This window comes from Solea solea, chromosome 15 (genome assembly GCF_958295425.1).
Source record: "Solea solea chromosome 15, fSolSol10.1, whole genome shotgun sequence".
Taxonomy (NCBI): Eukaryota; Metazoa; Chordata; class Actinopteri; order Pleuronectiformes; family Soleidae; genus Solea; species Solea solea.
Window position 1 is genome coordinate 17,769,341 of NC_081148.1, and position 27,198 is coordinate 17,796,538.

Genomic DNA, 27,198 nt, shown 5'->3' on the forward strand with positions numbered 1-27,198 from the left:
AAGGATTTATTGCTTTTGAGTTGACTTTCACTTCACCTGAGACTCTATGCAGCAGCGTCTGTGTGTGTGTGTGTGTGTGTGTGTGTGTGTGTGTGTGTGTGTGTGTGTGTGTGTGTGTGTGTGTGTGTGTATCAGTGTCTTGGTGAAGCAATGCGTCCACATGAGAGAGCGATTGGAGGGAGGATGAGATATCTCACTGGATAGTCGCAACAACTCACGCGTTACACATTTTTGTGGCTAGAATTCAGGCACAGATGTTTACCCTCTGGCATACAGGAGTGGCCGTGCAGTCACATATTTTGACTCCAAGTGCTATAAGGCCATCGTAGACAACCGAGGTGGAAGCGATGTCTAATTTTTAAGTCAAATTATGGACTGTTAATTCACTGGCATTAAAAAAGGTCTAGATCAGAGGTCTCAAACACACGGCCCGCCACTTAATATTAACTCAAGTTATTTCTTAATTTTGCATCACAAATACATTTTATTGTAAACTTTTGAAATTCTGTGAAATATCATCAGAAAAAAAAACTGCTATATCATGATGGAAAAATCGTGATTTAAATGTAAGCTCCTTTTGCCCTACTGAAGCTTTTTCTGTGCAGACACCTGGTCTATATGGTTCCATGTTATATGTTTAGGGTCATTTCAGTGTCAGCTCCTTAAGGGATTTTGAGTGGCTTATACTCCCACTCTTTCTATCTGAAGTGTGACATTCAATATAAACATCCATCCATCCATCTTCTAACACTTTATCCTCCACATGAGGGTCACGGGCGGCACTGGTGCCAATCTCAACTGACATATAGGGCGAAAGGCGGGGTCGCACCCTGGACATCACAGGGCCACATAGAGGCAAAAAAAAACATCCACTCTCACTCACATCTACGGTCAAGTGTCCTCAATCTAAACCTGCTGATTACAAATATAAACATAAACCTCTGTTTTGTCTGTACAACATATAAAACAGTTCCTATATTTAGGAGACTTGAATTTATCCAGTTTAATACTGCAAAACAACAACAACAGCGCTGTTTATTTACATGTCCTTCCACATCAGTTATCAATATTTAGACGTGAATGTGGCTGAGCAACTAGCATATGCACACGGCATATGCATACAGGTTACGCTCTTTCTGTAACCAAAACCGACCCGGGAGCTTCTCAATGCATTATATGAACACTCAGTATAGTCATTCCGTTAAGTGACTGGGCGTTCCATGGCTGAAACACTGTCACGCTGTCAGAATTTGTCATTGTACAGAAAATGGAGACCAGTGTCAGCGCAAATTGTACATGAGGGAGAAAAAAGATTAATGGCTTTGGCAAGTGTAAAATGGTCACTTACATGCATTAAGTGCATATTAAAGCTTTGCTTTTAACAGCTGTACATGTGAAGCTGTAATTGTGCAATGGTCTTAGCAGATTATTGTGCAGTTAAAAAACAACAACTAACTGTTTCGTCTTTTTTGGGTGTGCGTTAAATATGAGTCTCCCAAGCTGCCCTCTGCTTGAATGATGCCGAAGCATCCCTGTCAGAGCGACTGATCGGGTCTTCAGCCTCTGTTATCTGCAGGTCACACAGTGAGAACGGATGTCGTCTTTCACTCTTCCTCTCTTCACTCGTTATGCTTTTTGGACTTGTGTAAAAACCTTCCAGTGCCTTTTCAGGACTCCGATTCTCTGCCTGAGATAGAAAAAGGAAAAAAAAAGCATTTCTGTGTTATATGAGAAGTTATAGGAAAAACAGATCAGCAGCAACAGCAGCAAGAATTTCCAGCAGTTGTTCGTGAAGGTTCTCAGCCAGTCATCGAAGTCATTGTATCTCAAGGCATTTAGATAAATGCAACCGTCCAAATGCACATACTATGACGCATCATATAGGAGCAATGATAATAAAAATGTTATAAAAACAACCACAATGTCTCCAGTAATTGTAATCTAACTACTTTTAAAAGGAAAGGAAATGCATGTATGATAATAAGTACATTGTAACATTTATTTAAAAACGCTTTTTTGCTTATTTTCTTATTTACTTCTACTTTCACCAGCGTGTCACTGAAGAAGTAAACGTACATTTCATTTCAATTCTGCCTTCAACAACTATGGTTTAACTTCGTGCTAGGTCAGAATAACAACAAACTGCACGACAACACTATCAATCTACTAATTCTCTGCCTTAAACATTATTTAAAGCGACACAATGTAGGATTTCAACCTTCAAATAATGTCTCCAAGATTATTTTGATGGCACACACGACTGAGCGGGTCTGAATTGACCTGGTTATGGTTTTGTGTTGCAATTTTATGGCCTACATTACAGCAATAAATTACTGTTTTACAGAATTACAGAATTATTTTAGTGTAAAAGCTTCAGCGTTGTTTAAAAAAACAAATGCTACAGGTCAAGAGAAGCACCACTGAGATCCCTTTTTCACTCATCAGCTAAATGTCACCTCACAATTTCTCAATTACATCACAGTAATGCATAAATTGATTCATGATGGACAGGCTTGTCATTTTCAAATAATTACATTTTGTTTTCAAACTAGAAAAAGAACCCAATATTCAAATGGAATGATAATTAAATTGTCCATTATCTGCAATTAAACACCGCTGCTGTCGGAAACAGATTACTTTTCTTTATTCATTGTTCGGTGTCGTTCTTCGGAGTGCTGAAAGTGGCCTATAAATATCCTGAAATTCAACATGATCAAACTGCAGTAAAATACAATTTACTTTATTTATGCCCAGAACGTTGAACTATGATGTCCTGAAGGAATTAAATCCATTTTTAAATATATTTTTGCAGATACATATACTATATATAAGATCTGACCTATAAATACCTTCTAAGAGATTCTGAGAAACCTAAAGAGCCAATCAGAGCTTTTGAGTAAGATTGGTACTGTGCCAAAGCAACATGAAACACTAAGCTTTTTATAACATTGAAGGCTGATTTGCCCTTGTAAAAGTGAGTCTAATGATTATTATACACCATTTATGCAGTGTGTAACTGAATAGCAACACTAGCAGCGGTACATAACATATCCATTGCCATCAATTTCATTGATGCAAGGTGAAATTAATTCATCTGCACAATGTTTAAAGCAATGACTCAAAGATGCATCCTGCTGTTGTTTACAACAGGTAGATCACTCAGATGTTTGTCATCATGTGGACCTTGTCCTTCAATCAGACTGTAATACTGTAGTACTTAAAGAGCAATATTTCACAAAAAGCTTAGCCTTGTGGATTCATTACAGTGACATCCAACATCCTCTGAGAATCCTGAGAATTCCTAAATGGAACAATTTCTTCTTCGAGTAATTTTATATAACACTCAATCAAAATCTGTGCTTAGGTAATAAAATATGAACATTTCACCAATGCTTACGTGAAAAGTGCGTGATAAAGTGCCACATGCTCATGTACTCTCCTGATAACTCACCAGAATTGTTTTCCCTCATCATAGCAAAAAAAAACAAAAACAGAGCTGTCACTGAGACTGCAAATGAGGAGTCTCTCTGGCGTACGATGTTTTGCCTTTCAAATAAAAACAAGAAATTAAAAGCATCACTTTGTCGCAATAAAGCGTTTCGACAAACCGCAGAGGCAAACAAAGGAGCTTCTCTGTTGTTGCATGGACAAATACTCTGAGCAGAGCGGAGCCAAAAGAAACTTTCTCGCTTGTGTGAAGAACTTCAGCAGCCTGAGAAGTAAAAGAAATCATCCTGTCAGAGGCTTTGACAAGGCTGACTGACGAAAGGTGAGATTAAAGACACCAAAAAAATAGGCTGAGGAGGTAAAACGAATGACTGTCGGCAAGTGTCTAACTTCTTCTTCTTCTTTTTTTACCAGAACTAGTTAACTTATGATGGCACTCCACTGGCTGGCTGCATCCAATTTATTTTAGTTGTAATGAAAGCTAGTCTGTGATTGCAACACATTTATAAACTGTAACTAAACCTCTAATCCGCTTTTCTCAGGCGAAAACCAGTGAATATGGGTATCTGGTAACGTTATATGTAAATCCAGGTCTCAGTTTAGTGTAATATATTGAAATTATACATTTATATTTTATATTATACATTATACATATCAACATACCTCCTCCCTCTCTTGTCAATCATTAGCTATTGCATTCAAAATTATTATGCTGTGTTCACACCGGATGCGACAAATGTTTTCTTATGTTGTAAATCAGTCGGATAAATCAGATTATTTTCCCATAGACTTCCATGCAAATGGACTGGAACCAGCGGAGACACCGCCTTGTGGCTATTTAGTAGATTGCTTCTTCCAGGTTGGCTTCAGCTCGGAAACAGGATGGAAGTCATTTTCTATATACAGTCTATAGATTTCAAACTGACTGAATACTTTTTTCGCTCCCCATCACAGTGAAACTGAGAAAGTATTGTGGCTTTCAGGAAGCATAAAAACACAAAACCCTTGACACAGTGTTTGATTTGTCCATTCTGGGCTACTGTACAAACATAAGCCTTGTTTCCACCAAGCAGTAACCTGATGTCACACCAGAATGACCCGGAGTAGCCCGCCGATAAATTCCACAAAGGAGAAGAATTTCACACAGTAAGCAATTGTTGTGTTTCTTCTTGGAAAGTGGTTGTTTATCACGGGAAGATGACAACAAAATACCACCACTTTTCCCTCTGTCACACAAAAGGAATGACTCTCTGTTGACCAATCAATGGCGTAACGAAAGTGGAAATGGGGCCGTAGCAGTGAAACATGGTGGACCTGCTCCCATATAAGAAAAAGATTCATTCTCCGGTAAAGTACTAAAATCTATTTCCTTATCTTTGTGGAACTTGCGGATAAAGAAAAAAATGTCAATTTCTCAATGAACCAAAGCTACAGACTTACCTTCCTGTTGTAAGTCAAGGTCTGCTTGACGACAGACTGTCTGAACGGGTTCACGTGAAATTCTTCCTCACCCTCCACAGTCAGTCTCGGAATGGCCGTCATCGGACGGATAACACCAGGCTTAGTCTGGATAAAGGGAATTCAGAGGATTCATTTTATTTATTTTTTTCCACAGTTGCAGCAGGCGACTAAACTTGCTGAAATGATAACTCAGTGTGAACCTTTTTTGGATCCAGCAGATGTCTTGCCTTACTGGAAGACTGGGGCAAGCTGCCTAAAGATGCCTGTACCAGCAATGTGGAAGGAAAACATGAACATTTGTGTCAGTGTTACTCACATTAGCATCTAAAGAACTGAGAAAAGCACAGACATTGATAGAAGGTTGTGATTTTAATCCCTTTTAACTCTGCTTTAACTTACATATTTGGTTTCTCGTCCCAGTGATTTTGGAAGCGATGAGTTGTTCTGCTGAAAGTGGAAAAAAAAGAAAGACCTCAAAGTAAGTGAGTTGACTTTTCATTGGCATTTTGTGAGAAGCAAAATTGCTTGTGACCTTTTCAGATATTTCCCAAAGCAAAGAAGGAAGAAGAAAAAACATTAGAGCTGAACTTTTGATACGCGAGTGAAAAAGATGGACATCATTTTTTGTCAGTGTTTTGTTTTACATGATTTCTCTTCCTCTTTTCCTCATTGAAGGATGAAAAGTTGTCCTCAAGTTCTGCTGAATGAAGGCGTGCACTTAATACTCTCTCACATAATATATATCCACACAAACACACACACACACACACGCTTGTTTTCTCTGGAAAGCATGGACGGCTCTCTCCTTTGATGAATAATAAACATATGTCTTTCATTTCTTGCACTTTATAGTCAGAATTCACTTTTATCCCACTTCTGGTCTGTGTTCCAGTAAAACACGGCACAGTGTACCTGTTTCCTAACCTCAGTTTTTTCTTTAATCTTAATATTTTACTGTAATTTCAATGGATGTTGCACTTCGACAGTGAAATTTTGTTCAAATGTTCAAAAGGATCTTGCATGTACTGAATAAAAAATAAGTGGAGAAGGGCAAAATACACACATTTCTCTGGTCTATTTTGGCTCACTTCACAAACTAACGCGTTTCGGCACATTAGGTCCTCATCAGAGCGTTTGTAATGCTGTGCAAGTTCAACTATGCAAGCACTAACAACAACAACAACAACACCACATTCAGCCTCAGACGCCACAAACTCAAACAAAGCTCTTTAACTGATAATCTTAACTCTAAGAAATATTTTAGTCTTCATTTCAACTAAATGTTCCCTTTAGTTGCATTTGCTGTTTTATTTTTAGCTGATCTACAGTATCTTATTGATATACCTACCAGAACCTCCTTTGGTCAATTAGCATTTAGCACTTCACAGGAAAGTGTGAAAAGGTGCCATGGGTCAGACACTGTGGCTTCTTCTTATTCTGGTGTTTGTCTGAGGCATTTTGGTTGCTTGGTAACAACGTACAGTATGCGACAGGAGTGTCACCCTCAAGCACCTCGGATAAAAACACCTCTGGCTTCTTCCACGCATTGTTCAAAGGTTTCTCGTTCATTTGTCGCTGTATGTGAAAAGCCCCATCATTTTGCTGAAGTTTGTGCATTTTCCAAAGATCTGTCTGTAGGAGTCAGATATTCTGCTGCCAGCACTTTAACATCATTTCTAACATAAAAGGAAAAACTCTGGATAATCCACAGGGAGATGTTCAAGTCTGGTGCCACCACCTTGCCTAGTTCCTCCAGAGATTATCTTGCTGTTGTGAATGCAACTCAGCCGTCTTTGCCTTACTGTTTCATACCTGACCTAACAGCAAATTCCAGACAATGTCCAGACTTCAAGTAGTAAAATAAATGTTACAAATCCATCCATCTTCTACCACTTCTTCCTCCACATGAGGGCCGCAGGGGGCACAAGTGCTAATTCCAGTTGACATAGTGCTAAAGGCACGGTCCACCCTGGACAGGTCGCTAGTCCATTACTCTCACACTCACACCTACGATCAATTTAGAGTGTCTAATCCCCAAATCTGCATGGAAACCGGAGAACCCGGAGTAAACCCACGCACACACAGGGAGAACATGCCAACTCGAAGACCTTGTACAAGAAGACCTTTGTAGCAAGGTCTTCTTGCTACAAGGCAAGAGTAATGTTAAAACTATTATATAAGTTCCATATACAAGATAGAGGTATAGTATACTTTTCCTTTTACAACAAGAACATTGATTCCTTTATTTCAGGAGTAAATTGTTGGATGCAGTTGACAAAAAAAACACTTTACCTGCTGACCAACGTTGGTAGTCGATGACCTAGGGGGCTGTAGTGAGCAGATAGATTCATGATTACATTTTGCAGAAATATGAAGCCAACCTGCTTCATTTTCTACCAACACATGACGAGAAATGCATGAAACTCACTGTTGGAATGGAATTTGCCAATATTTCATCAATAGCTGCATAAAGTTCCTCAGACTGTTGCCGCAGCTGAGCAGGCGAGCACATCTGTGGACACAGCACAGAGTTACTGGTGTGTGTGTGTGTGTGTATATATCACTGCAGAACACCTGCAGCAGTGATGTGTGTGGGGTAATACCTCTGCATGTGTGTCTGCAACACTTCTGTCCAACGTGTCGCTGGAAGTGTCTATTCGCTCTACCTGCTCGTCAATTGCCTGTGAATAGAAAGCAGAGTATAACAATTGATTCCCAGGCACGCGCTGCGGTTTTTCTTTCGGTGCTGGTTGTATGCTACAGCCTTAGAAAACATTATAACTGTATTCTTCCCAGACAGAGCACTAACTGAATCATACTGCAGTGGGAGTAACACAGCTCAGAGTGTCAGGTTCTGCGTCACTTTGAGTCTAATTTGACCTTAAATTATGTGGAAAAAAAACTGACAAATGCAATTCATTTATCTAGAGCCCACTAACTAGTGCTCTGTCTTTTTTTTCAGTTACTGATAAAACCATGTGAATGAGAGTTGGCTTATTTTATTCCCATTTTACGCTCCTCATATACCGCAGTGCTCTCATGACAGATAATCTGCATCACACCAGGGAATTATGGCCTCATATTAACAAGGCGAACAAGATTAATTAGTAGGATTAGCGTAAAATTAATTGAACTCAACTCACCTGCTGATCCATCAGAAGGGTGTTCGTGGGAATTGCAGCAAGCGATTTATAGCTTAACTTAATCTTGTGTGTCTAGAGATTAGAGACAGAAGAGCATACACTGAATATAAATGAATTTAAAAGTGAGGTCTAAAATTCAGCCCGCGTTACATACAAAAAAACACATAATTTGACTGAGTAAATTTAACTAAAGGTCAATCAAAAAACGACATTTGCACACTGACACACATGATGTACAACATCAGCTTATATTTCCTGACTGAATAAACTGAATTCCTTATACTGCTAATACTCAAACTCTGTCTGGCTTAAAAAAAAAAAGGGTTTTGTTCAAAGTTCCCTCTTGCTTCAACGTATAACATCTCAGTGTCAGTCATGAGAATCCAGCCATGTGTAATGTGTTTAAAACCTCCGCAAAGCCATGATTTAAAAGTGTGATTAAACCCTAGAAACTAGAGAAAGCGGTCAGAGCGTGCAACCCTTTGCCAAGGCCTGTGAGTTTGCCACAGTGTAAAAACACCTCTCTATCTCACAAGGTTAAAGATTTTAGATCTTTTTAAGAGACGTATCCTGAATACAGCTCAGTATCACCACTAAATAATAATAATAATTGCTCCATCAAAATCCTTTACTCACAAGAGAAACAAACAAACACGAGACAACATCTAAAAAACTGAAATCTGATTTGATCCACGTAGTGGAGGAGAACAGAATGTCACAGGGAGCATATTAAATAATATCCTCAGTCTAAAAAAGTCATGCATGTCGGAAAGGGAGTGACTACCTTTCTTTTTTTACCCTCCCTGTCACTGCAGTCTGATATTCCACTCCCCGGCCTCGGGGAGCTTGTTGTGGAGCGCAGGGAGAGAGAAGGAGACGGAGTGAGGTCTCTGATTGGTGGAGCAGGAGAGGGTGTAAGCATGGGGGAGCTGGTGGGTGACGGCCATCCAAGAAAATTGATGGGTGTGTAGCGGGAAGGGGACAGGCAATGGGCTTTGTAAAACCCCTGTGGTGGGGTGTCAGGTTTGGAATCAGGACAGCGTCTCTCAAACTCACACCTTCCTGAGGTGGTTAGTAAAGAGTGAGGAGGTGATGCTGCATCTGAGCAAGCAGAGAAAACTGTGACATCAGGTGAGCGTGACTGTGAAGGTGGAGAACGGCAGCCGGGTGGAGAGCGGAGTTTTTGAGAAAGCAGATGAAGTCTTGAGAGAGATGAATTTGATGGGTGACTCCGCTTCTGCGGCACAGAGGTGTCTCGCTCAGTAACAAGTTTCGGGGAGAGGTTTTTAAGGTTATTTTCTGTATGGTACGTGGCAGTGTTGCTGGATTTCAGCTCTGGGGATTGGCAGATGGACGTATATGTGTGTTGCATTTGTTTGGGAGTTGCACAGACGAGCATTTCTTCATGCTCTGCCGGAGAAACAGATTTAAAGTTTGAAAGCAGCGACAGTGGAGCCCTGGGTCGTTTTTTGCTTTTTGCTGGTGGCGGTGAAATAACCTGCTCCCATCTTGGCACGCTGCTTGAGTGACTTTGCTCACAGCATCTTTTTGCTTGCGGGCGTGTCCGGCTGTGTTCAGTGGATTGCACAGGTGAACGAGCAGTGACACATTTATTAGCCTCTTTGTGAACGTGGGTCGTACTATCTATAGATACTGATGAGGAGAAGCGTGAGGAGAACTCCAGGGGAATAGAGGCCACACTGGAGGCTGCTGAACAGGCTTTGCAGAAGGATAGGGTCACAGGGTTAACAGGCCAGCAGGGGGTGTAAGGCCTCTGAAGAGCAGAGGACAGAACAGGAAGGCGGCCTTTTCTAAGGATGGCAGTTAGGAGGGAAAGTCGGGTGAGAGGAGGTCGGTGCCGGGGAGGAGGGGACTGGGGACAGACAGAGGATGACAGGCTCTCGCAGGATGAGAAACAGGTTTGAGGGATATGAACCAGGCTTGAGCCAGGTGCCAGAAAGTGCCTCTTGATCTGGGTGACGGATGGGGAGAAGATGCCAGAGAGGACAGACGAGCAAGGCGAGATAGTGCGGCTGAAGGAGAAAGGAGAGACCACAGAGGAGGGCTGCACGGCCGACCAGCTCTTGTCTTTGTCTGAGCCGTCTGACAGGAGGGAGTCTCTGGACGAGGTCATGGTGGGAAACAGGTCTACAGAGTCTGTGGGGCTGCTTCTGTCCTCTGACACTCTATTTGCAAAGCAACCCAAGCTAACCTCAGCACGTCCAGAAGTATCGTGACACTGTCGATGGGAAATGCCCCTGTGTCTATCAACAGCTGTTTCCATAGATGTCGTCCCAGCAGTTATGTGGTTGGATGTATTTTCAGGCTGAGTGCTGACTGAATGAGAGGCTTTAGTGAGAGTGTGGCTTACGTGATCCAGCGAAGGCTTCATCTGAAAGAGAATAAAAACATTTATAAAATGGATATTTAACTGTGTGTAACCTTTCTGTGCCTTATCTGGTTAATTTGAGTTCTACCCTTTGAAGGAAAGAAAAAAAAGAGACCTTCTGCATTTGAAAAAAACAGAAATAATACATTGAATAAAACTTTAGAAGAAATTTCCCGATGGTACTTTTCAATCTACTGGATTAAATATTTTAAATGAAATATCCTGCAAAGAGACACAAACACTTTCACCTTTTTTGACATGATATCATTTATCTTTTTTATCGCGTACATGTCATTAAAAGAGCTGTAATTATACTTACTTTAAGTTGCGGCTCTGCTGGGACAACGTTTCCTGCTCCTCCTTCCACAGAATCCTTGATAAAGACAAACTCTGCTTTGAAAATCTCCCGGTCTGACATGGTCTCCCCGGTTGTCCTCTCCTGGGACACGGCTACGTTCTGACAGGAGAAAAGGAGGCAAATGTTTTGGTGGAAGTGAGCAAGTGAAACCTGAGAACACCCGAGGTGAAAGTCAGCGTGCCTCCCCGAGCTCAGCGTTGTGCTCAGTTTCACCAGCCCACATGTCCCACACATATAACATTGGTGTAACACATGCCTCATGGGCAAAGTGAGGCAGGGTCTGTGTCACACGCACAAATCTGAGACGAGTAAACAAACAAGATGGTATCTCAAAAGAGCCCTCATACATATTTATATCACTGATATCACTGTCAGTGTTCCTCATTTTCAAGCTACCAGTAGAGGCCACCAATATTTTTTCAAATCACATAATGGTGGCAAATGATTTTTGACTTAGCTTTTCATCCAATTTAGATTTATGGACAAGTTCCGTGAAACTCAGAGCTCATTCAGCTTCCCTAATGACGTGAAGATGGATGATTGCTAACAGTGTAGGATACATCTGCCACTGTTTATTCTCAAAAACATCAGTCAACGGTTGCAATGTCACAACAAGTTTCTTGTCAGGAAACTTTCAGTTTGAAGGTGAAAACAAACTCTATTATAATTTTGTTTGGTGAGGGCAGTCTCTCACATTAGTATTCAGATATGCTGTTGCCCTATTATTTATTTATTTATTTGTTTCTTTCTTTGTTTCTTTCTTCATTTATTGGATAGGGACAATGCAATTTAACATGAAAAGTGTTGTAGCTATTGCTAATTTCCATTTCCAGTCCCTCGGTGGGCTTTTAATTGTCTTTTTCTGTTGCGGGCTTAAGTTATAGTGATCAGCAAGAAAGCTATGCCTCTATGTCTTACTGGCCACATATCAATTAATTGAATCAAACGCAAGTGGAAAAGAATCACACCGAGGCTACATCCATAATACATGCATTTCAACTCTGTGTCAGAAGTCATCTGCATAATCCATCCACCCTCAACCGCTTTATCCTCCACATCTGTCCGTGGGTACACCCAGGGCAGATCGCGAGTCCATCACAGGGCCACATGTAAAGCATCCACTCTCACACTCACACCTACGAGCTCTCAAAATCACTAAAACGTGGATAAAACAAGATTCAACTGGAGTAGAGTCATGAGGGGAAGGCTGGCCGGAACAGGTGGATTTTGAGTCTGGATTTGAATTAAGGGTTAGAAAAGAAATATTTCTGAGGTCAGGTGGTAGAGAGTTCAAGAGGCAGGGGGCAGAGCGGCTGAATGCCCTGGTGGTGAGGCGGGCAGATGGGACAGTTAGATGGAGAGAGGAGGAGGATGATCTGAGGGAACGGGAGGGGTCTGACTGGTATGGAGTAAAACTAAGGGGAAACAAATAGTTTGATGCCGTTTCCTGTGAGTGCAGGAAACGGCATCAAACTATTTGTTTCCCCTTAGTTTGCAAACTTAGTTTTACTATTGTTTGCAAACTTCTTTGGTTTCGCTCATCCAGCCTAAAACACAGCCTTGGAGTTTTCAAACGAAAAATGGAGCCAGCAGCGTTTTCAGTAGTGTGGATGAGAGGTGTATCTGATGTTGGAGTAGAAAGGTTGCAGAAATTGGTAGCATTACAGTTGCTCCATCAAGAATAAAAAAAAAAAAAAAAAAAAAAAAAAAACCAAGACAAGCAAAGATATTAAAACATTAAAAAAAAGTGCAATAAGTACAGATATACTTGGTCGGTGCAGGCCATGGAGGAGGAACTGGGCTTGTAACTGGATGGGATGTGGGTTCAATTCCTGTATCAGAGATGTGCCCAGGATGGGAAGAAATTCAAATTCTTATTCAGATATATGAAAGTAATTCCACATCAGGAGCCAGGCCTCCATTGTTTGTGATACTAAACGGCATCGCAAGCCAAATGACAGCAGCTTTAAGAGAATATTCTACGATAACATGTGTGATATTTCAGTGAAGCTAAAAAGGAAAGGGTGAGTGCTAATGACATACATTATTACTGTCATAAACTCCCACATAATTATGATCTAAAAGTACATGTGACAGAGTCTCACAGTGATAAGTCTCATAGTAATGAAAAGCAGCCAGAGGGAAAGTGAGACTGTATTTAAATGAATGTCATATCAACTGTCATCACTGTAATACTTCCATGCCTGAACTTGCTGATTTCCATGGCTCATTGTTTATTAATTAAGTTTTCAATATGTGTCATTGAATAGACTGTCTCTTATCATATTCATCCCTGGTGCATATTAAATTCATCCAAAAGGACAATTAAGTGCAGTTTGACATTAATTTAATATCATATTAATGAAGCTAAATTGTATCTAACTTGATGTGACTTTGGCTTCAGGGAAAGTTTTACATAAATTAGAAAACAGGTGTAATCTTCTTTTATTCTGTTTATACATAGATATTAAAATGATTGTGTCCTCCTTCCAGTAATCTGGTGAGATGAATAGAAAACTCTTATCTGATGCTAGATAATTAGTCAGGTAATTATAGGCTCTGGGTATCATGTTGTTGGTGTATGCTGCCTATAGAAGTCACTCATACTAAAAACCAATGATGACATCTTGAGGTGCTTATACTACAGAGGGACACATGTGCAAATTACCTTCTTTTATTTTATTTTATTTAGTTTTGAAAAGCATAGGCTGCTGGATTAATGAGCTGCTGAATGTCTCACATTTAGTCCTTTACATTATGTCCTCATTGTGTCTCCACGTAGACGCTCAGCTCATGCTTTTGTGGCATGATGCTTAAGTATCTTATTATTATTATGAAGCTTGATAATAAAAAGACCCATTCTAATTAGGGATACATGGTAAAATGCTAAAGTAGATTGATTTTGGCATTTTGATAAATAACTAAATTGAGATGATGATATTTATTTATTTATTTCCAGTTCATTTTTGATGCAAGGACAAAAGAAACATTCACTGTAAGACATTTTTAGGCTGTTCAACTTGCAAACGGAAGTTCACCTGCTGCCTTAGAATTGCAATTCAACTCAACTTAAGCATTATCCTTGTTTTGACTAGTAAACTCAAGTTAATAAAGTTGAGTAAAGTGCAGTGGTATAGTTATCTCAACATTCTTCTATTAGTTATAAAGTTGATTCAACTTTCAATCGCTTTGTGGTTCAACTCGTTACAGCAAGTTCAAACAAATAAATATCCTGTATTTACAGAGATGTAAAAGTCACTTTCTGCATTATAATAAATTACAATTTCAAGTTGATACAACTATTTTATATTGACAACTTGTCCTATCAAGTTAATACAATTTAAATTTCATATTTGTTTTAATTTGAATGTCTATTTTATTTCGACTAATGCTATCAAGCTTAATGATTTGAAATAATCACAATCGACTCTTGCAGCTCATGCAGTCATTTATTTGAACCACGTTAAACAGCAGCTTAAAAAACAGCTGTGCTAACAAAACCAGCCAAAATGTCTAAACCACACCAAAGACAAGTTGTTAAGTATCATACATTTCCACATTATAATTTGGCCCAATGTGGTGTGGGTACTGGAGGTTCAGGCAGTATGTTGCTCCCATCAGCATGGCGAAGCCTGTGGGCACATCCTGTAGGTCATGAAGAATGATTGTCTCTTATACCACCACAGCCACGTTGAAGACTTTGAGAGCAAATGCACCGTGCAGAGATTCCTCATGTCCAATTAACAGTCCAACCTGCATTCCTCTCATCAAGGGTTTCTCCATGAGCCTGATGACGAAGATAAAGACAATTAAAGTCTCATAAAGGAAAACATGTTTTTTTTTCATTTTTATGAACGACAAAATATACTGATAGAACAGTTGTGACATCTCATTATTTTATCAATTCTTAAACATTTTACAGACATAAACCCCTTTAATACAGCCTATTGAGGGCCAGGTTGCTGTATCTTTCTTAAATTGTACTGTTTTGTATAACATGTACCGATGCTGAAGAGTGGTTGAACCTTTATTCTGACAAGGTCTGCACTAATACTCAATCTCAAATAAGATTGAGATACAGTATGACATTAGCAAAGTTTATTACTGTAAATTCTGTGTAGAAGATTTTGTTAAATATGTTAAAGACTGACAGTTTCAGATTAGTCCTTGGTAGTTGGAATATTGTAGATATTTTAATTATGGCAAAAAAAAAATCTGTATAAAAGACTAGGGCTGCAAATAACAACTATTTTCAAAATTCTTGATTAGTCGTTGTTTCATCAATAAAATGTCAGTAAACATTGAAAATGTTGATCAGTGTTCTTCAAACCTGGAAATTATATTCCCAGTGAATATTCACATTTAAGAAGCTGAAAAATCAGAAAACTTATTTTTTCTTATTTAAAGAAAAATACTCAAACCGATTAATCAATTATCAAAGTAGATGAAGATTAATTTATTAATCGAGTAATTTCTCCAGCCCTAGTAAATACATTGACTTACATCACACATCCTTATTACATCTGACAAATCCTCAGCCAGATAGTGCAAACGACCAAGTAAGGCAGCTGTTCTTTTGTGTTGGTTTGTGTCCTACACAAAAAAGGCAAGAGTATGTAAATGCAATAGAATCCTCTATAATCATCTTATTTTGGTACATACTTATAAGAAATTAGATTTGTTTTCCTGAACAGTCCATACCTCCTGTTGAAGACACTGTAGAACACTGCTCAGGTTTGACCTCCTCTTTGATGCCACCCCAGCTTTGTAGAGCTTCAACAGACTTGCCATTGTGGCATCTAGTCCTTCCAGAAATGACTCCAGCAGGTTTTTGGTGACAACTCTGTCGAACTCGGCACTCAGCTGAAACAAATGACAAAATACAGAAAAGGGGGCATGAGAGAAAGAAATTGGAGCTGCATAAAGCTTTATAAAGACAATGAAAATACATTAAAGGCTCCTTGCGCACTGAAGAATGGACAAAACTTACATTTCCACTTCATTAAATGCCCATTCTTGCAGATATCTGAAAATTGGGAAAAACATATATTAATTGTTTATCTGTAGGCATATTACACAAAATTATCAACACATTTACATTTGTTTTATGCAGTGTTGCTGTTGGTGACGGAGACAATAGACTGATTATAGATAGACTATAATAGACTTAACTATATCATGAGTGTGACTACCAGTCCCACAGCATCACTGGCCCTCTTTCTGCTGGCTAAGACACACGTCAACAGACGGAACCAGTTTAGTCTACAGCAACATTCGTTTTAATTCAATAGTGACTGACGGAAACATCAGGTGATTACTAGTGTTGTCAAAATAAAAATATTTAATTGCGATTAATCACATTAATGTCATTGTTAACTCGCAATTAATCACACATTTTTATCTATTCTAAATGTCCCTTGATTTCTTTTTGTCCCATTATTTTTCTCATTTCAAAGCTCTTATCAACATAGAAAAGTGGATCAGCTTACTTTCTGCAAATGTTTTTTTTTATTTTTAAACAATATTGGCATATACTGTAGTGTAGGGCTGAACAATTAATACAAATGTTATTGAAATAGCAATACAGCTTACTGCAATTTCAAATTGCAGGAGACGCAATATTTGTTCAAGCCAAAATGTGTCAAAATATTATTTTAGATTAATTATTATTACACATCTTATTCTACGAAGAGACATTACATAGCACATATACATACATGATATCAGACATACATTAGCCAGCCGCAGGTTAATATCTCTGTCACCTTGCATATTTTTGAGTTATTCCTCTTATTGTGAGAGCCGCACAATAATAAGAGAGGCTGTGTATCACCCTGCAGTGCTGTGAACAAAGTGCAGTTCTTCAACGCAGACAAAGTCCCGTGATTTAGTGTGTTGTTGCCGTAACGAGGTAACCCGAGCTAAAGGAGCTAGCGGTCTTTGGACGTATCCTTACTACGGTTTGGGGGGGTCTGCCAGCTTAGTTGATAACACTGCATACATCATTACTTGGATGTAGGGAGTGCGGCGAGAAATGATCCAGGCTGTGTTGGATACGCAGAGCCCGCTTGGAGACGGAGGAGCGCTGTCATCCACTCAAAGCGTAACGTTCACCTACTACTCTTTCCGGTCTAGCTATATCCGGTGTGGTGTTGTAGTTTTTTTAACGTTACTAGTTGTTGCAACAGTAGGTGAAAAAACTACAAATTTTGCTCGGCCAAAAGGAACGTTGATCTCGCGATAAAAAAAAATTGCCGCCGTTAAAATGAGGTTTGCTTTTACTCCGCTAATAACGTGTTTAACTGACAACACTGGTTTACATTGGAAAAAAAAAAATAAAAAAAAATTAAACGAAGGTCTGACGCAAATGAATATCTCCTCTCTCCGTCTAGCTAAAAACCAGACATATTAAATATATATAAAAACGGACCTAATTGGTTAATGTTTTTGAATTATGTAGTTTTTTAGAAAATGCGCGGTTAAGGAAATGTGCCCACAATGAGTCTAACAAGGTCACGGTAGTTAGCTTATTATCGACTTCAATTAAGTTTTCAGCTACAGTTAAAAACTAAAATCTACATTCAAACATCATTTTACACAACATTAAGATTGATTTACACATACTTAATCAAAAGATATATATAAAAACTCACCTTCGGTAAGGTAAATCAGTAGGAAAGTTCCTCTCCTTTAGGGGTCCTGCTGCTCCAACTCGATGAGAAAATGAGTCCGCCTCTATTCACAGGTTGTTATCAGGTAGCGCTGCATATTATCCATCCGCCATGGAAAGTAGTCCTCTTTTGTTTACCACTTTTTTTCTATATTTATAGATTATAGATTCATAATTGTGAACACAAAACTTAGCTGTATGTGCAGACAGGTTATTTTATATACCTTTAAACTTTGCCACGGTTTAAAGACGATTTTCTTTCAAGATTAAAAGTAATAGCTGCTTTTTTTTTCCATCTTGCCACCTGCCATCCCCCCTCACCCTTGCTCAATGAAAGCCCGCCCTTTTCACCACCCACGCACAATTTAATCATAACTCAGAAATTCTAGTTAAGTGAACACATCAAGATCAGCCTAAGGTGTCAAATTGTCAACACAACATAGAATTTAAAGTTTAAATTCAGAAAACGTGCACACTTAAGTTTAAAATCCAAAACTTGTCAGAGCTCTTTGAGTTAAATAGAAGTATTAATTTGACATAACTAAAAGGGGCTGTAGCGTTTTACAGTGTTGTCAGTGCTAAACCAAAACAGGTGTAGGCTGAAGCTATAGTTTATTTATATCTACCCCTCTTAGCAACAAAATCCAACATTTCTACTCACACATGGAGACAACACCAATAGCTATATTCACCTATTTGGTGTTCTGCATTTTTGTGAGCAGTTGAACAGTGAACAGTGAGCAGTTTACAAGCTTTTGTTTGAGCAAAAGTAGTGAACATAATCTTACGATATTAAAGACTAAGTAGATTCATGTTTTCTTCCTGAGTGCAGGTGTCCAGTTGATAATCATGTCAATAACTCACACAACCACACTGTAAAACACCCTGAACTATGACGTTAACACAGCCCAGCTTGGCCAACTGCAACATAAGAACAGCATTTATATGTTAATGCTTATTTTACCCTACTTGAGGGACACTTTGAATGCCACAATTTAATTAATTTGAGCAACTCACAATTGTTAGAGGCAAAGGCAGAGAGAAGAGAGGATGATACCATGTATAAACAGAAAGAATTCAAACACACACGCAGTCCGGTGTTGTGCATGTGTGTCCGCTAAAATATGGGAATGTTCAAAGTGCCACAGCTGTGTTGTCGTCAGTCAATGAAGGGCAGTCAGTCCTTAAGGTATGAGGCGAGCAGTGGGGGGGAAGCTGAGCAGTTAATGGTGCCACCCCCCCTGTGAGTGAGCCTTTGAAATCTCAAAGAGGCAGCCGGAAAAAAACCTGACTTCAGGCAGCAGGAGCAGTCGAAATGCACCGCTGTGATGTTGAAGCTGGATGAACATAGTAGCACATTAACCCATCAGCACATGAAACCGCTGTGGGTCTATGTCAGCCACTGGTCTGGCTGCTTTTAATATAGCCATCAGTTAAATATTTGTAGTTTGTGTGAATTAAAGTTAGGGTTAATGAAAGAAAAGAAAAAGAAAAGATAAAGCTGCAAGCAGCATTGTGAGGCCCATTTTGATAACCTTTAATCTTTGATGTGTCTAGTACAAATTCACACATTTTTATGGAGGCTCAATGTTTGTAGGTATATGACCAGTTTGTTCTTTTACAAAACGTGCAAATAGCTAAGATGGGTGCCAAATTCAAAATGGTCGACTTCCGTTTGAGTTGATGCCATGGTCCCAGGGGACATTTTTGTTTGTCTTGGGCTGCAACATGTTTCCATTAAGTTTTGTGAAATTTGGTGCAACTTAGTTTCGGCTATGTCCTACCACCTGGAACCACTTTTGCATATTTCCCTTATTTTATAAAAGTCTTTGCCAGTTCTGATTTGCATGCCAAAAGAAATGAAAAGAAAAAGAAATCAAACATGTCTCTCAAAAAAGACTGAGGAGGAATATTAATGTTTCGTGTGGGTTTGTGGGCTCACTATGAAGCGCCGGAAAAATCAATCAGAAGGATTGACGACTGACTGACAACTATATGAAAAGGGTAATGCTGAGATCTGGGGAAAAGCCAGGATTCATTGATCATGAATCATGATATATTGATGTGTGGCGAGTGAGTGAGTGAGACAAGTTACATGACTCAGATCATATCATATCAAGTATTGATGTTCATTTGACTATTTAACCTTTTACTGTACGAGATGAAATATTCCACATTTCTCACAAATCTTACTAACACGTGCATTAAGAAATAGTGATACTAACAGTTTATAAATCTGTTTTCTGAGCATACATGGGGAGGAGAAAAGTAGGTGTTGCTGCATCTCTCTATAACCTCGTGTGTATTGAATCAGTTTCCCGTTGACCTTTACTCCACAGAAAAGCGAACGGCGAGTTGGACGGAGAGATGGATCGTGCTGTGGTTCTGTATGATTTGTTCCTCTGTACATGTTAATCGTGTTACATATTAGATGCTGCATGATGGCTCTTGTGGTCGCTGAGTAATGACATTAAGAAAACCAAATTACTGTCTTAGTCGGACTTAAATCGGACTTTTAACATTCATGTAAACAAACGGAATGATATCAGTTTTGAGGGTGTGTGCTGCATCTCTACCTCATTGGGTTTCATCTGTGGCACTTCGGATGTCTCCTCTGCACTCATAATGCTTTTAAATGGTAATTTCTGCACCACTTGCACAAATGTGAAAGTAGATGACCTAGATGGCACTCCTATAGAAACCTGTAAAACACAGAAACCAGGCACAACCGTTAAAACAGCGGTGCACAACCATTGTCACATGAGTTCACAGAGTGCTGATTTGATTTGTTTTGGCAGGCAATATTCCCACGATGTACGCGGGAAGTGATTTAGTATTTTGGTGAATGCATACAAACACTCACGAGGGCAGAGAAATAATATCAACAACCACAGAAACAGCCAAAATGTATGCACTGCAGCTTGAGCAAATGTGAGCAATTAACAAAAGTTTCCCTGCATATACACTGATTGACATCTCCATAAAATCCCTGGTTTCACATCATGCTGAATGTCACTGAATAATACATTTCTGCCTGCTACACATGGTTGTGCACTGACACTAATGATCCATGATCATCATACATACACAGACAGATTAGGCAGTTTATCTCCCTGTATTCCCGCTGTAGTGAGCTGCAATTAAATGATCATCAGCTCATATTCTCGTCTGTATGTTTTGTGCTGTGACAAAAAGTCACGTGGCTGGAACACTGTTTAAATAGGACAAAGTTGCTCCTTTGTTTGTTTGAAACATACACATGGTGCCATGGTGCTGCAAACTTTGAAATCAGCTTTATATCTGTGACCTGTGATTCAGTTTGGAGCCATTATCACCGGCTCTGCTTGTTCCACCGCCATCTTTTCAATTTTGGAGCTGGTTCATGGAGCCAAATTTCAGAGACGTCACTAAACACAAGAGATTCACACATTATTTTAGTACTGCATCTGCACTAACCAGATGAATCAAAACAGGGCAACCACTGCTTAGAACAATGAACTAGCAAAGACAAGTCACCACAAAGCACTGTGAGAGTAATTCATGACATGATCATTTAAGGATGTTTAAAAAAACATCAAAAAAGGTAAAGTAAAGTTCATAAACTCTCTCATGTGTTGGTATCATAAAACTGAAGACTTGGACAAGCAGGTTTTGCAGACATTGTGAAACCTAAACCTAATACATAAGATACACAGAACACTGGTGATGGTGGCTTGGTTTTCATTCTGTGCCCCCAGGTTTAAAATTGAGCTGTGAAATGAGAATGGTAATAGCTTCGCCTCCAGACAGTCACTCCTCTCTGTGATTGTAATCTTTGAGGGATTACGTCTCTAAAAATTCCCTTTCCATGCGGAACAACGTTGTTCCTGCTGCAATGCTTGTATTAAACTGCATGTACATTGGTGTGCCATGAAGAGGTGTGTTCATCCAGAATGGCAACATTATATCGCATACAGAATGCATGCGATATAATGTTAATATTTGTTAAAGAGTGTTGGGGTGTTACAGTTCCTCACACTGCAAATTCAGCAAGGTAAACAAGAAAACAAGTTGCCATTTCACTTTTTTTGCAAACCATGTAAAATGCTATTGAAAAAGACTTCATTGCCATTCTGCGGTGCAGAAACAACGATGCAAGGCTTTTTTGGATGTGTTACATATCACACCAACATTTCTAAAGCAACAATGTTCTAATATTTTAGGGGTAGGAGGTAAGGCAAGCGAAATGTCCACAAGAAGGAATTGGGATCAGGATTTTCCGGTGTTATAAGGACATCCCCACGTGTTTGTACGCTACAATGCATTGTGCTTGTCATGGGAGGGATGATGACACAATGAAGACAAACCAAGATCTTTTCCTAGCCCTAATTCACACACTCAATCATCTCCTACTGCTTTATCCTCCACATGAGGGTTGCAGGGGGTCACTGGTGCCAATCCCAGCTGACATAGGGCGAAAGGCACGGTAAACCCTGGACAGGTCGCCAGTCCATCGCAGGACCACATAGAGACAAACAATCATCCACTCTCACACTCACACTTACAGTCAATTTAACATGTCCAATTTGCCTAATCCACAAATCTGCATGTTTTTGGACTGCGGGAGGAAACTGGAGAACAGGGATAAAGCCCACGCACACATAGGGAGAACATGCAAATTCCATGCAGAAAGGCCTAGTCTTAAATCAATTAAATTCCTATTTATTTGTATAGCACCAAATCACAACATACATTATCTTATTAACGAGAAAAGAGAAAACTAACACAATGTGAAAGCACTATGTGTCAGTGGAGAGGGGGGAAAATCCGTTTCAGCAGGAAGAAATCTCTGATAGTAGTAAATTAAAAGTAGTAAGAATGCGATTGTTTGTCACAAAAAGCACACAAAAAAAACAGAGCCTTGGACACAGAAATCCGATTGTCAATTCTGATTTTGTCACTTTACTATGTGGTCCTAGATTGGATTGGACAGACACATTACCAAGACACTTATGAATGTGAAACTTCAAATCTTATTTGCGGTGAACAGCAATTGAATCAGAATTGCATAATGTTGTTAAATTAAATCTTAATCTAAAAGATTGGATTTCATTCAATTTATGCTGTGCACATCGTCGCAAGAAGAAAATCAAAAAAAAAAACAGAATACATGAGGCAACAAAGTAAAACATGAAACACACAAGGGAACAAAACAGAAAACTGAAGAGAAAACTAAGTTCAATAAAGTAAAAAGTCTGCACAGAAAATCAAATAAACATATCTCAAAAGTCCATACAAGAAAATAACCAGATGTCTAAAGCAACGGACCATGACAAAAATGAAAATTCTAAGAAACAGTGTCAGTAAATCAATATTAGGCTTAAAATAAGATGTGCAGCATCTGCCTCAACTGGTTGCGGTGAAAGGGGGACAGGGGAGAGGTGTCCTGTCTGTGCGGTTTTCATCAGTCAAAAACTTCAGCTGTTAAAACACTATGACACTGATCCGCATGTCTGCAGACAAATAACTATCTGGGCAAATAAGTAATGCAATTATGTAAAAAAGTTTAATAGCAACATGTGACCCCAGCCACTGCAATTTGGGTTCAAAGTTATTGTTACAGTCGTGATGAGGATGAATATGTTTCCTGTATAATTGCACTTCAGAAATCAAAGCACACACCGGTACTTTCTCCGCTCGCTAATCACACTTCTGCCGTGCGCTGTGTCGTCGGGTCGTCGGCAAACTGCAAACCCGAGGTTGAGGGCAATGAAATGTACCTCTCTAATCAGCGAGGGTTATCGCACTACATACTTGAGACTCCATTAAAAAATGAATCATACAATCGCCTCTCAGTGACAAAGAAGCTGCTCCACAAAGACGACCGGGGGGGGTGGGGGGGGTCTTTGTCAGATTTTGTTTTTTTTTTTGTTTTTTTTCGCCAAATGTTTCTAAACCATACTCATGTTTATAATACTGGACACAGACGTGTAGGTCGACATCAAAGCCAGGAATACATTTGAATGAAATCGAGAGGCAGTCATGAGAATCGGGTCACAAAGAATGTCCTTTAACTACAAGCTCAATGCAGAACCAGCCAAAAACGCACATCACACATAATACATATGCTTGTTTTACAGTAGTACCGTATAACATGAGCTTACAAACAGCTAATAGTGTCTTAATGCTGGATAAATCATGGTCACTAATCAGTTATTTGAAAAATACAAAAGAGTACTCTTGGCTTCAATAATTCATGGCACTATAGCTGCTTATTTATTCGTTTATCGTACAAAACACATTGTTGACAAGGCAACAAGGCTAATAATAAATGTTCCTGTGAGATTTCAAATTAGATTTTAAAACACAGGATGAAGTGTTGATATCCTTTGAGCTAGCACATACAAAAGTTCATTGGTGAATGGTTGACTGGTTGACTGGTTGATCCTCACCAGAGGCGGCCAGCTACAGGGTGATCACTCCTGAGCCTGTTTGCCTTCATCTCCATCATCCTCCGTGCTGGTGCAGTGGCCTTACTCCACACGGGGCGGCTATCTTAACGCTATAATCCTACAGCTACAATCCAAGTAAGAATGGCAGAAGAAACGGCATAGACACAACCTACCTCAGTAATTATTTTTAAAAAATCCAGAAAACTACTCCTGGCTTCAATAATTAATGGCACTAGCTGCTTTGCACACATTTTGTTACACACAATTTTATTATGTGTACAATTGGTAAAACCACAATTTAGACAATTTTTAAATGCTGCATTGAAATAAAGATGTCAGAAGTAAAACATGTTTGCATTAAAAGTAGTAAGAACGTGATTATTTCTGTCACAACAAAGACTTTGAATGAAATACAAAACACAAAAGAAACTGAGAGCCCTGGACACAGAAATCTGATTGTGTCCCTTTAGTATAGTATGTGGTCCTAGACTTAGATCGCACAGCCACATTCCCAAGAAAGTCAGATGCAAGACACTTGTATTATGAATGTGAAACCTCAAATTTGATTTGCAGTGAACAGCAATTGAATCCGAATTGCACAATGTGGCTGGTGATGTGAGGTTTAATTAAATCTTAATCTAATAGATTGGACTTCATTCCATTTCATGTAACAGAACACACAAGCCAACAAAGTAAAACATGAAACAACACAAGAGAACAAAACAGAAAACTGAAAATACAAAGTTCATTAAAGAAAAAAGTCAAATACACATCATCTCAAAAGTCCAAACAAGAAAATAACCAGACGTCTGAAGCGATTGTGAGAGGTTTCACATTTAGTTTAAAGGTTAAAGATGAAAACTGGCAAGACAGCTGTGTATATTACATCAGCCGTCAACAAATCAACATTAGGCTAAAAATAACGACATACCATTTACTTTTTCATGATATTGATGCCCTCTGGTAACCTCCTTGTTGTCACTTCCTCTGTAGTCATAGCAGAATACGTTTGCACGGTGAAAGGTTAAAGAAGAGCCGCTCTTACTTGCCCGCTGGAGTCCTCCTGCAATGTCGAGTGTTGCCCAGGTCATGCTGTCCTCACAGATCACATTTCCTAACCGCCGCCACAGAGTCACTGTGCTACATGTCACCTCGGTGTGCATGCCCTCACCCAGTCACTTATTGTGGTATGTCGGACATGTCTCAAACACTGAATACAAGCGGCACTAAATCACTTCCTGAAGCAGACCACCCTCGCTGGTGTCTTCACAGGGACACTCAGTAGCAAACAGTAACCAGAGAAACAGATATACTTGGAGGCACCGTTGCAATGTAACAAAGTACAAAATTCACATATGTGTACTTTACTTTGTTATTAATATTTCTAGCAACTTGTACATTTACTCCACTACATTTCCTCTAACTATCTTTGTTACTCGTTACTACCAAATAGAATCAGAAGAAGAAGAAGAGTTGGTAATGGTCTGTATTTATATAGAGCTTCTCCAGTATTGATGAGCTGCTTTACACTATAGTTGTGCCATTCACACGCTGCAACATGGGCTTAGGTGTCTTGCTCAGGGACACATATAGACTAGCAGAGAGAATATAACCCACAACCTTCCAGTTGAAAGGCAGATGGCTACCACTGAGCCAACATGGCTCAATCCTTACTCCTTTTATACTTTTACTTCTAAAACTTTAAGTATATTGTATATCAGGAAATTACTTTCAATAGTTAAGTACAGTAAATGTCATATACTTTAAGACCTTTAATTAAGATACTTGTACTTTGACTCAAGTATCCTTTGAAGGTACTTTATACTTTATACTGATTGTTGCATCTTCATTTTGTTTGTCTGTTAAAGTAGCTTTAAATACTTGAATCGGCACTGCACTATTTGCCATAGCTAATTTGTTATTGACACTTGTCAATGACTCGCAGTTCAGCGTCGTGTCTATAATAGAAGCTCTGTGAGAGGCAGTAAAGCCCTTAGTCCTTAGTTCACATTAAAAGTATAAACATTTGGGTGTGTCGCTAAGTAAAGAGTTTAATTACAGACAAAAACACAGCCCCTCCCTTTAGTGTGGACAGAGCAGGAAAATATAGCCCACTGCCAGCTGCTACCGAGCACACCGTGTTATCTCTCCACGTTATAAACAAATTTGAGGATCGCAAATCTTATATACACAACAAAGGACACAAACAGTAAACAAAAATCCATTCATCCATCCACCCTTTCAGCAAGCTTAACACATGTAGAATGATGTGTTTTTTATTGTATACTCTGCATGCAATATGTATAAATGAGATGAAATGATGGGGTTTTTGTTTGGCAATAGTTTACACTGAGCATGAGAGGAAATCTCAGGACGACTATCAAGTTGCTGCACGTACTATGTCTGTATGTGTTTATGAGTTAAAGAGTCTGAAGGTGGCAGAGGGTTGTGAGGACACAGCTTGAGGGGTATGGGGATTAGTTATGTTTATAAAACCAAATTCTTTTTTATTAACTGTTAAAGGCAGGTCAGTGAAAAAGAAAACCTCAGCCTTGCAGCAAATTGTTCTTGCTTTCTACCCTAAATGAAAAAATATCTGTTATCTGAAGCATCCTACCTTCCCCCGACTATTATTCAAACTGTCCATTTGTCCATCAGAAGCCGATCTCCATTCACCTGTTTACGTCCATGCTTCAGGAAACTCAGACGCTGAGTGAAAAAGCGAGATGCACACTTATTTATCGGGCTGTCTTGTGAAGTTCAAAGTGTATTGCTGTGCCGGTGTGAGTGTCACCCTGCAGATTCCTTTTATAGCCACATTATATCCACAAATAGCCCGACAGACAGCAGTCAGCCTACGGGGCACCAGTAACAATGTTCACACTGCATGGGAACAACAAGCAACACAGACCTAAATCCTTCATTTAGATTCTTTTTTTCCCCTAATATAGTCTTTTTTTCCTCCAACAATGCTCATGTGTTTCATAGATAAACAGCCACAATATGACAAATGTGCAGGAGAACAACTCATTTTAAGTTTAAATTCAAACAGAACACACACATATATATATATATATATATATATATAAATATATATAATTCTCGTGATATGTGCATAATCCCTTCATCTTATTGTGTGATTTCTTTTGTATCTTGGGTAAAAAAGGGTGCTAAAAATAAAGTTTGATTGATCGGAAAGGAACAATGTACTGTAGGCAATTGTCAAGAGTGTGATAATTACCATATCACGCTCATTATATTTAATGTTGGTGAATGCTTCGTTGTCACCTGACGTGTTC

At 39.2% G+C, this 27,198-nt stretch overlaps 1 protein-coding gene across 5 annotated transcripts; it reads right to left on the bottom strand.

Annotated features, from left to right (window-relative positions):
* Positions 1-26,664, bottom strand: mlip (muscular LMNA-interacting protein). Of its 5 annotated transcripts, none has more exons than XM_058651380.1 (12): positions 26,517-26,664; positions 20,045-20,170; positions 10,760-10,897; positions 8,836-10,443; positions 8,052-8,123; positions 7,512-7,589; positions 7,337-7,420; positions 7,201-7,236; positions 5,308-5,355; positions 5,109-5,171; positions 4,888-5,013; positions 1-1,687 (listed from the first exon to the last, which is right to left on the bottom strand). In XM_058651380.1, exons 1-12 carry the CDS (start codon positions 26,544-26,546, stop codon positions 1,481-1,483), a joined length of 2,616 nt encoding a protein of 871 aa, XP_058507363.1. In that variant the 5' UTR covers positions 26,547-26,664; the 3' UTR covers positions 1-1,480. The 5 variants fall into 5 exon arrangements, with proteins under 5 accessions (XP_058507363.1, XP_058507365.1, XP_058507364.1 ...); XM_058651382.1 differs by lacking the exon at positions 26,517-26,664 and adding an exon at positions 24,945-25,008; XM_058651381.1 differs by lacking the exon at positions 26,517-26,664 and adding an exon at positions 24,831-24,909.
* Positions 26,665-27,198: the final 534 nt, after the last annotated feature.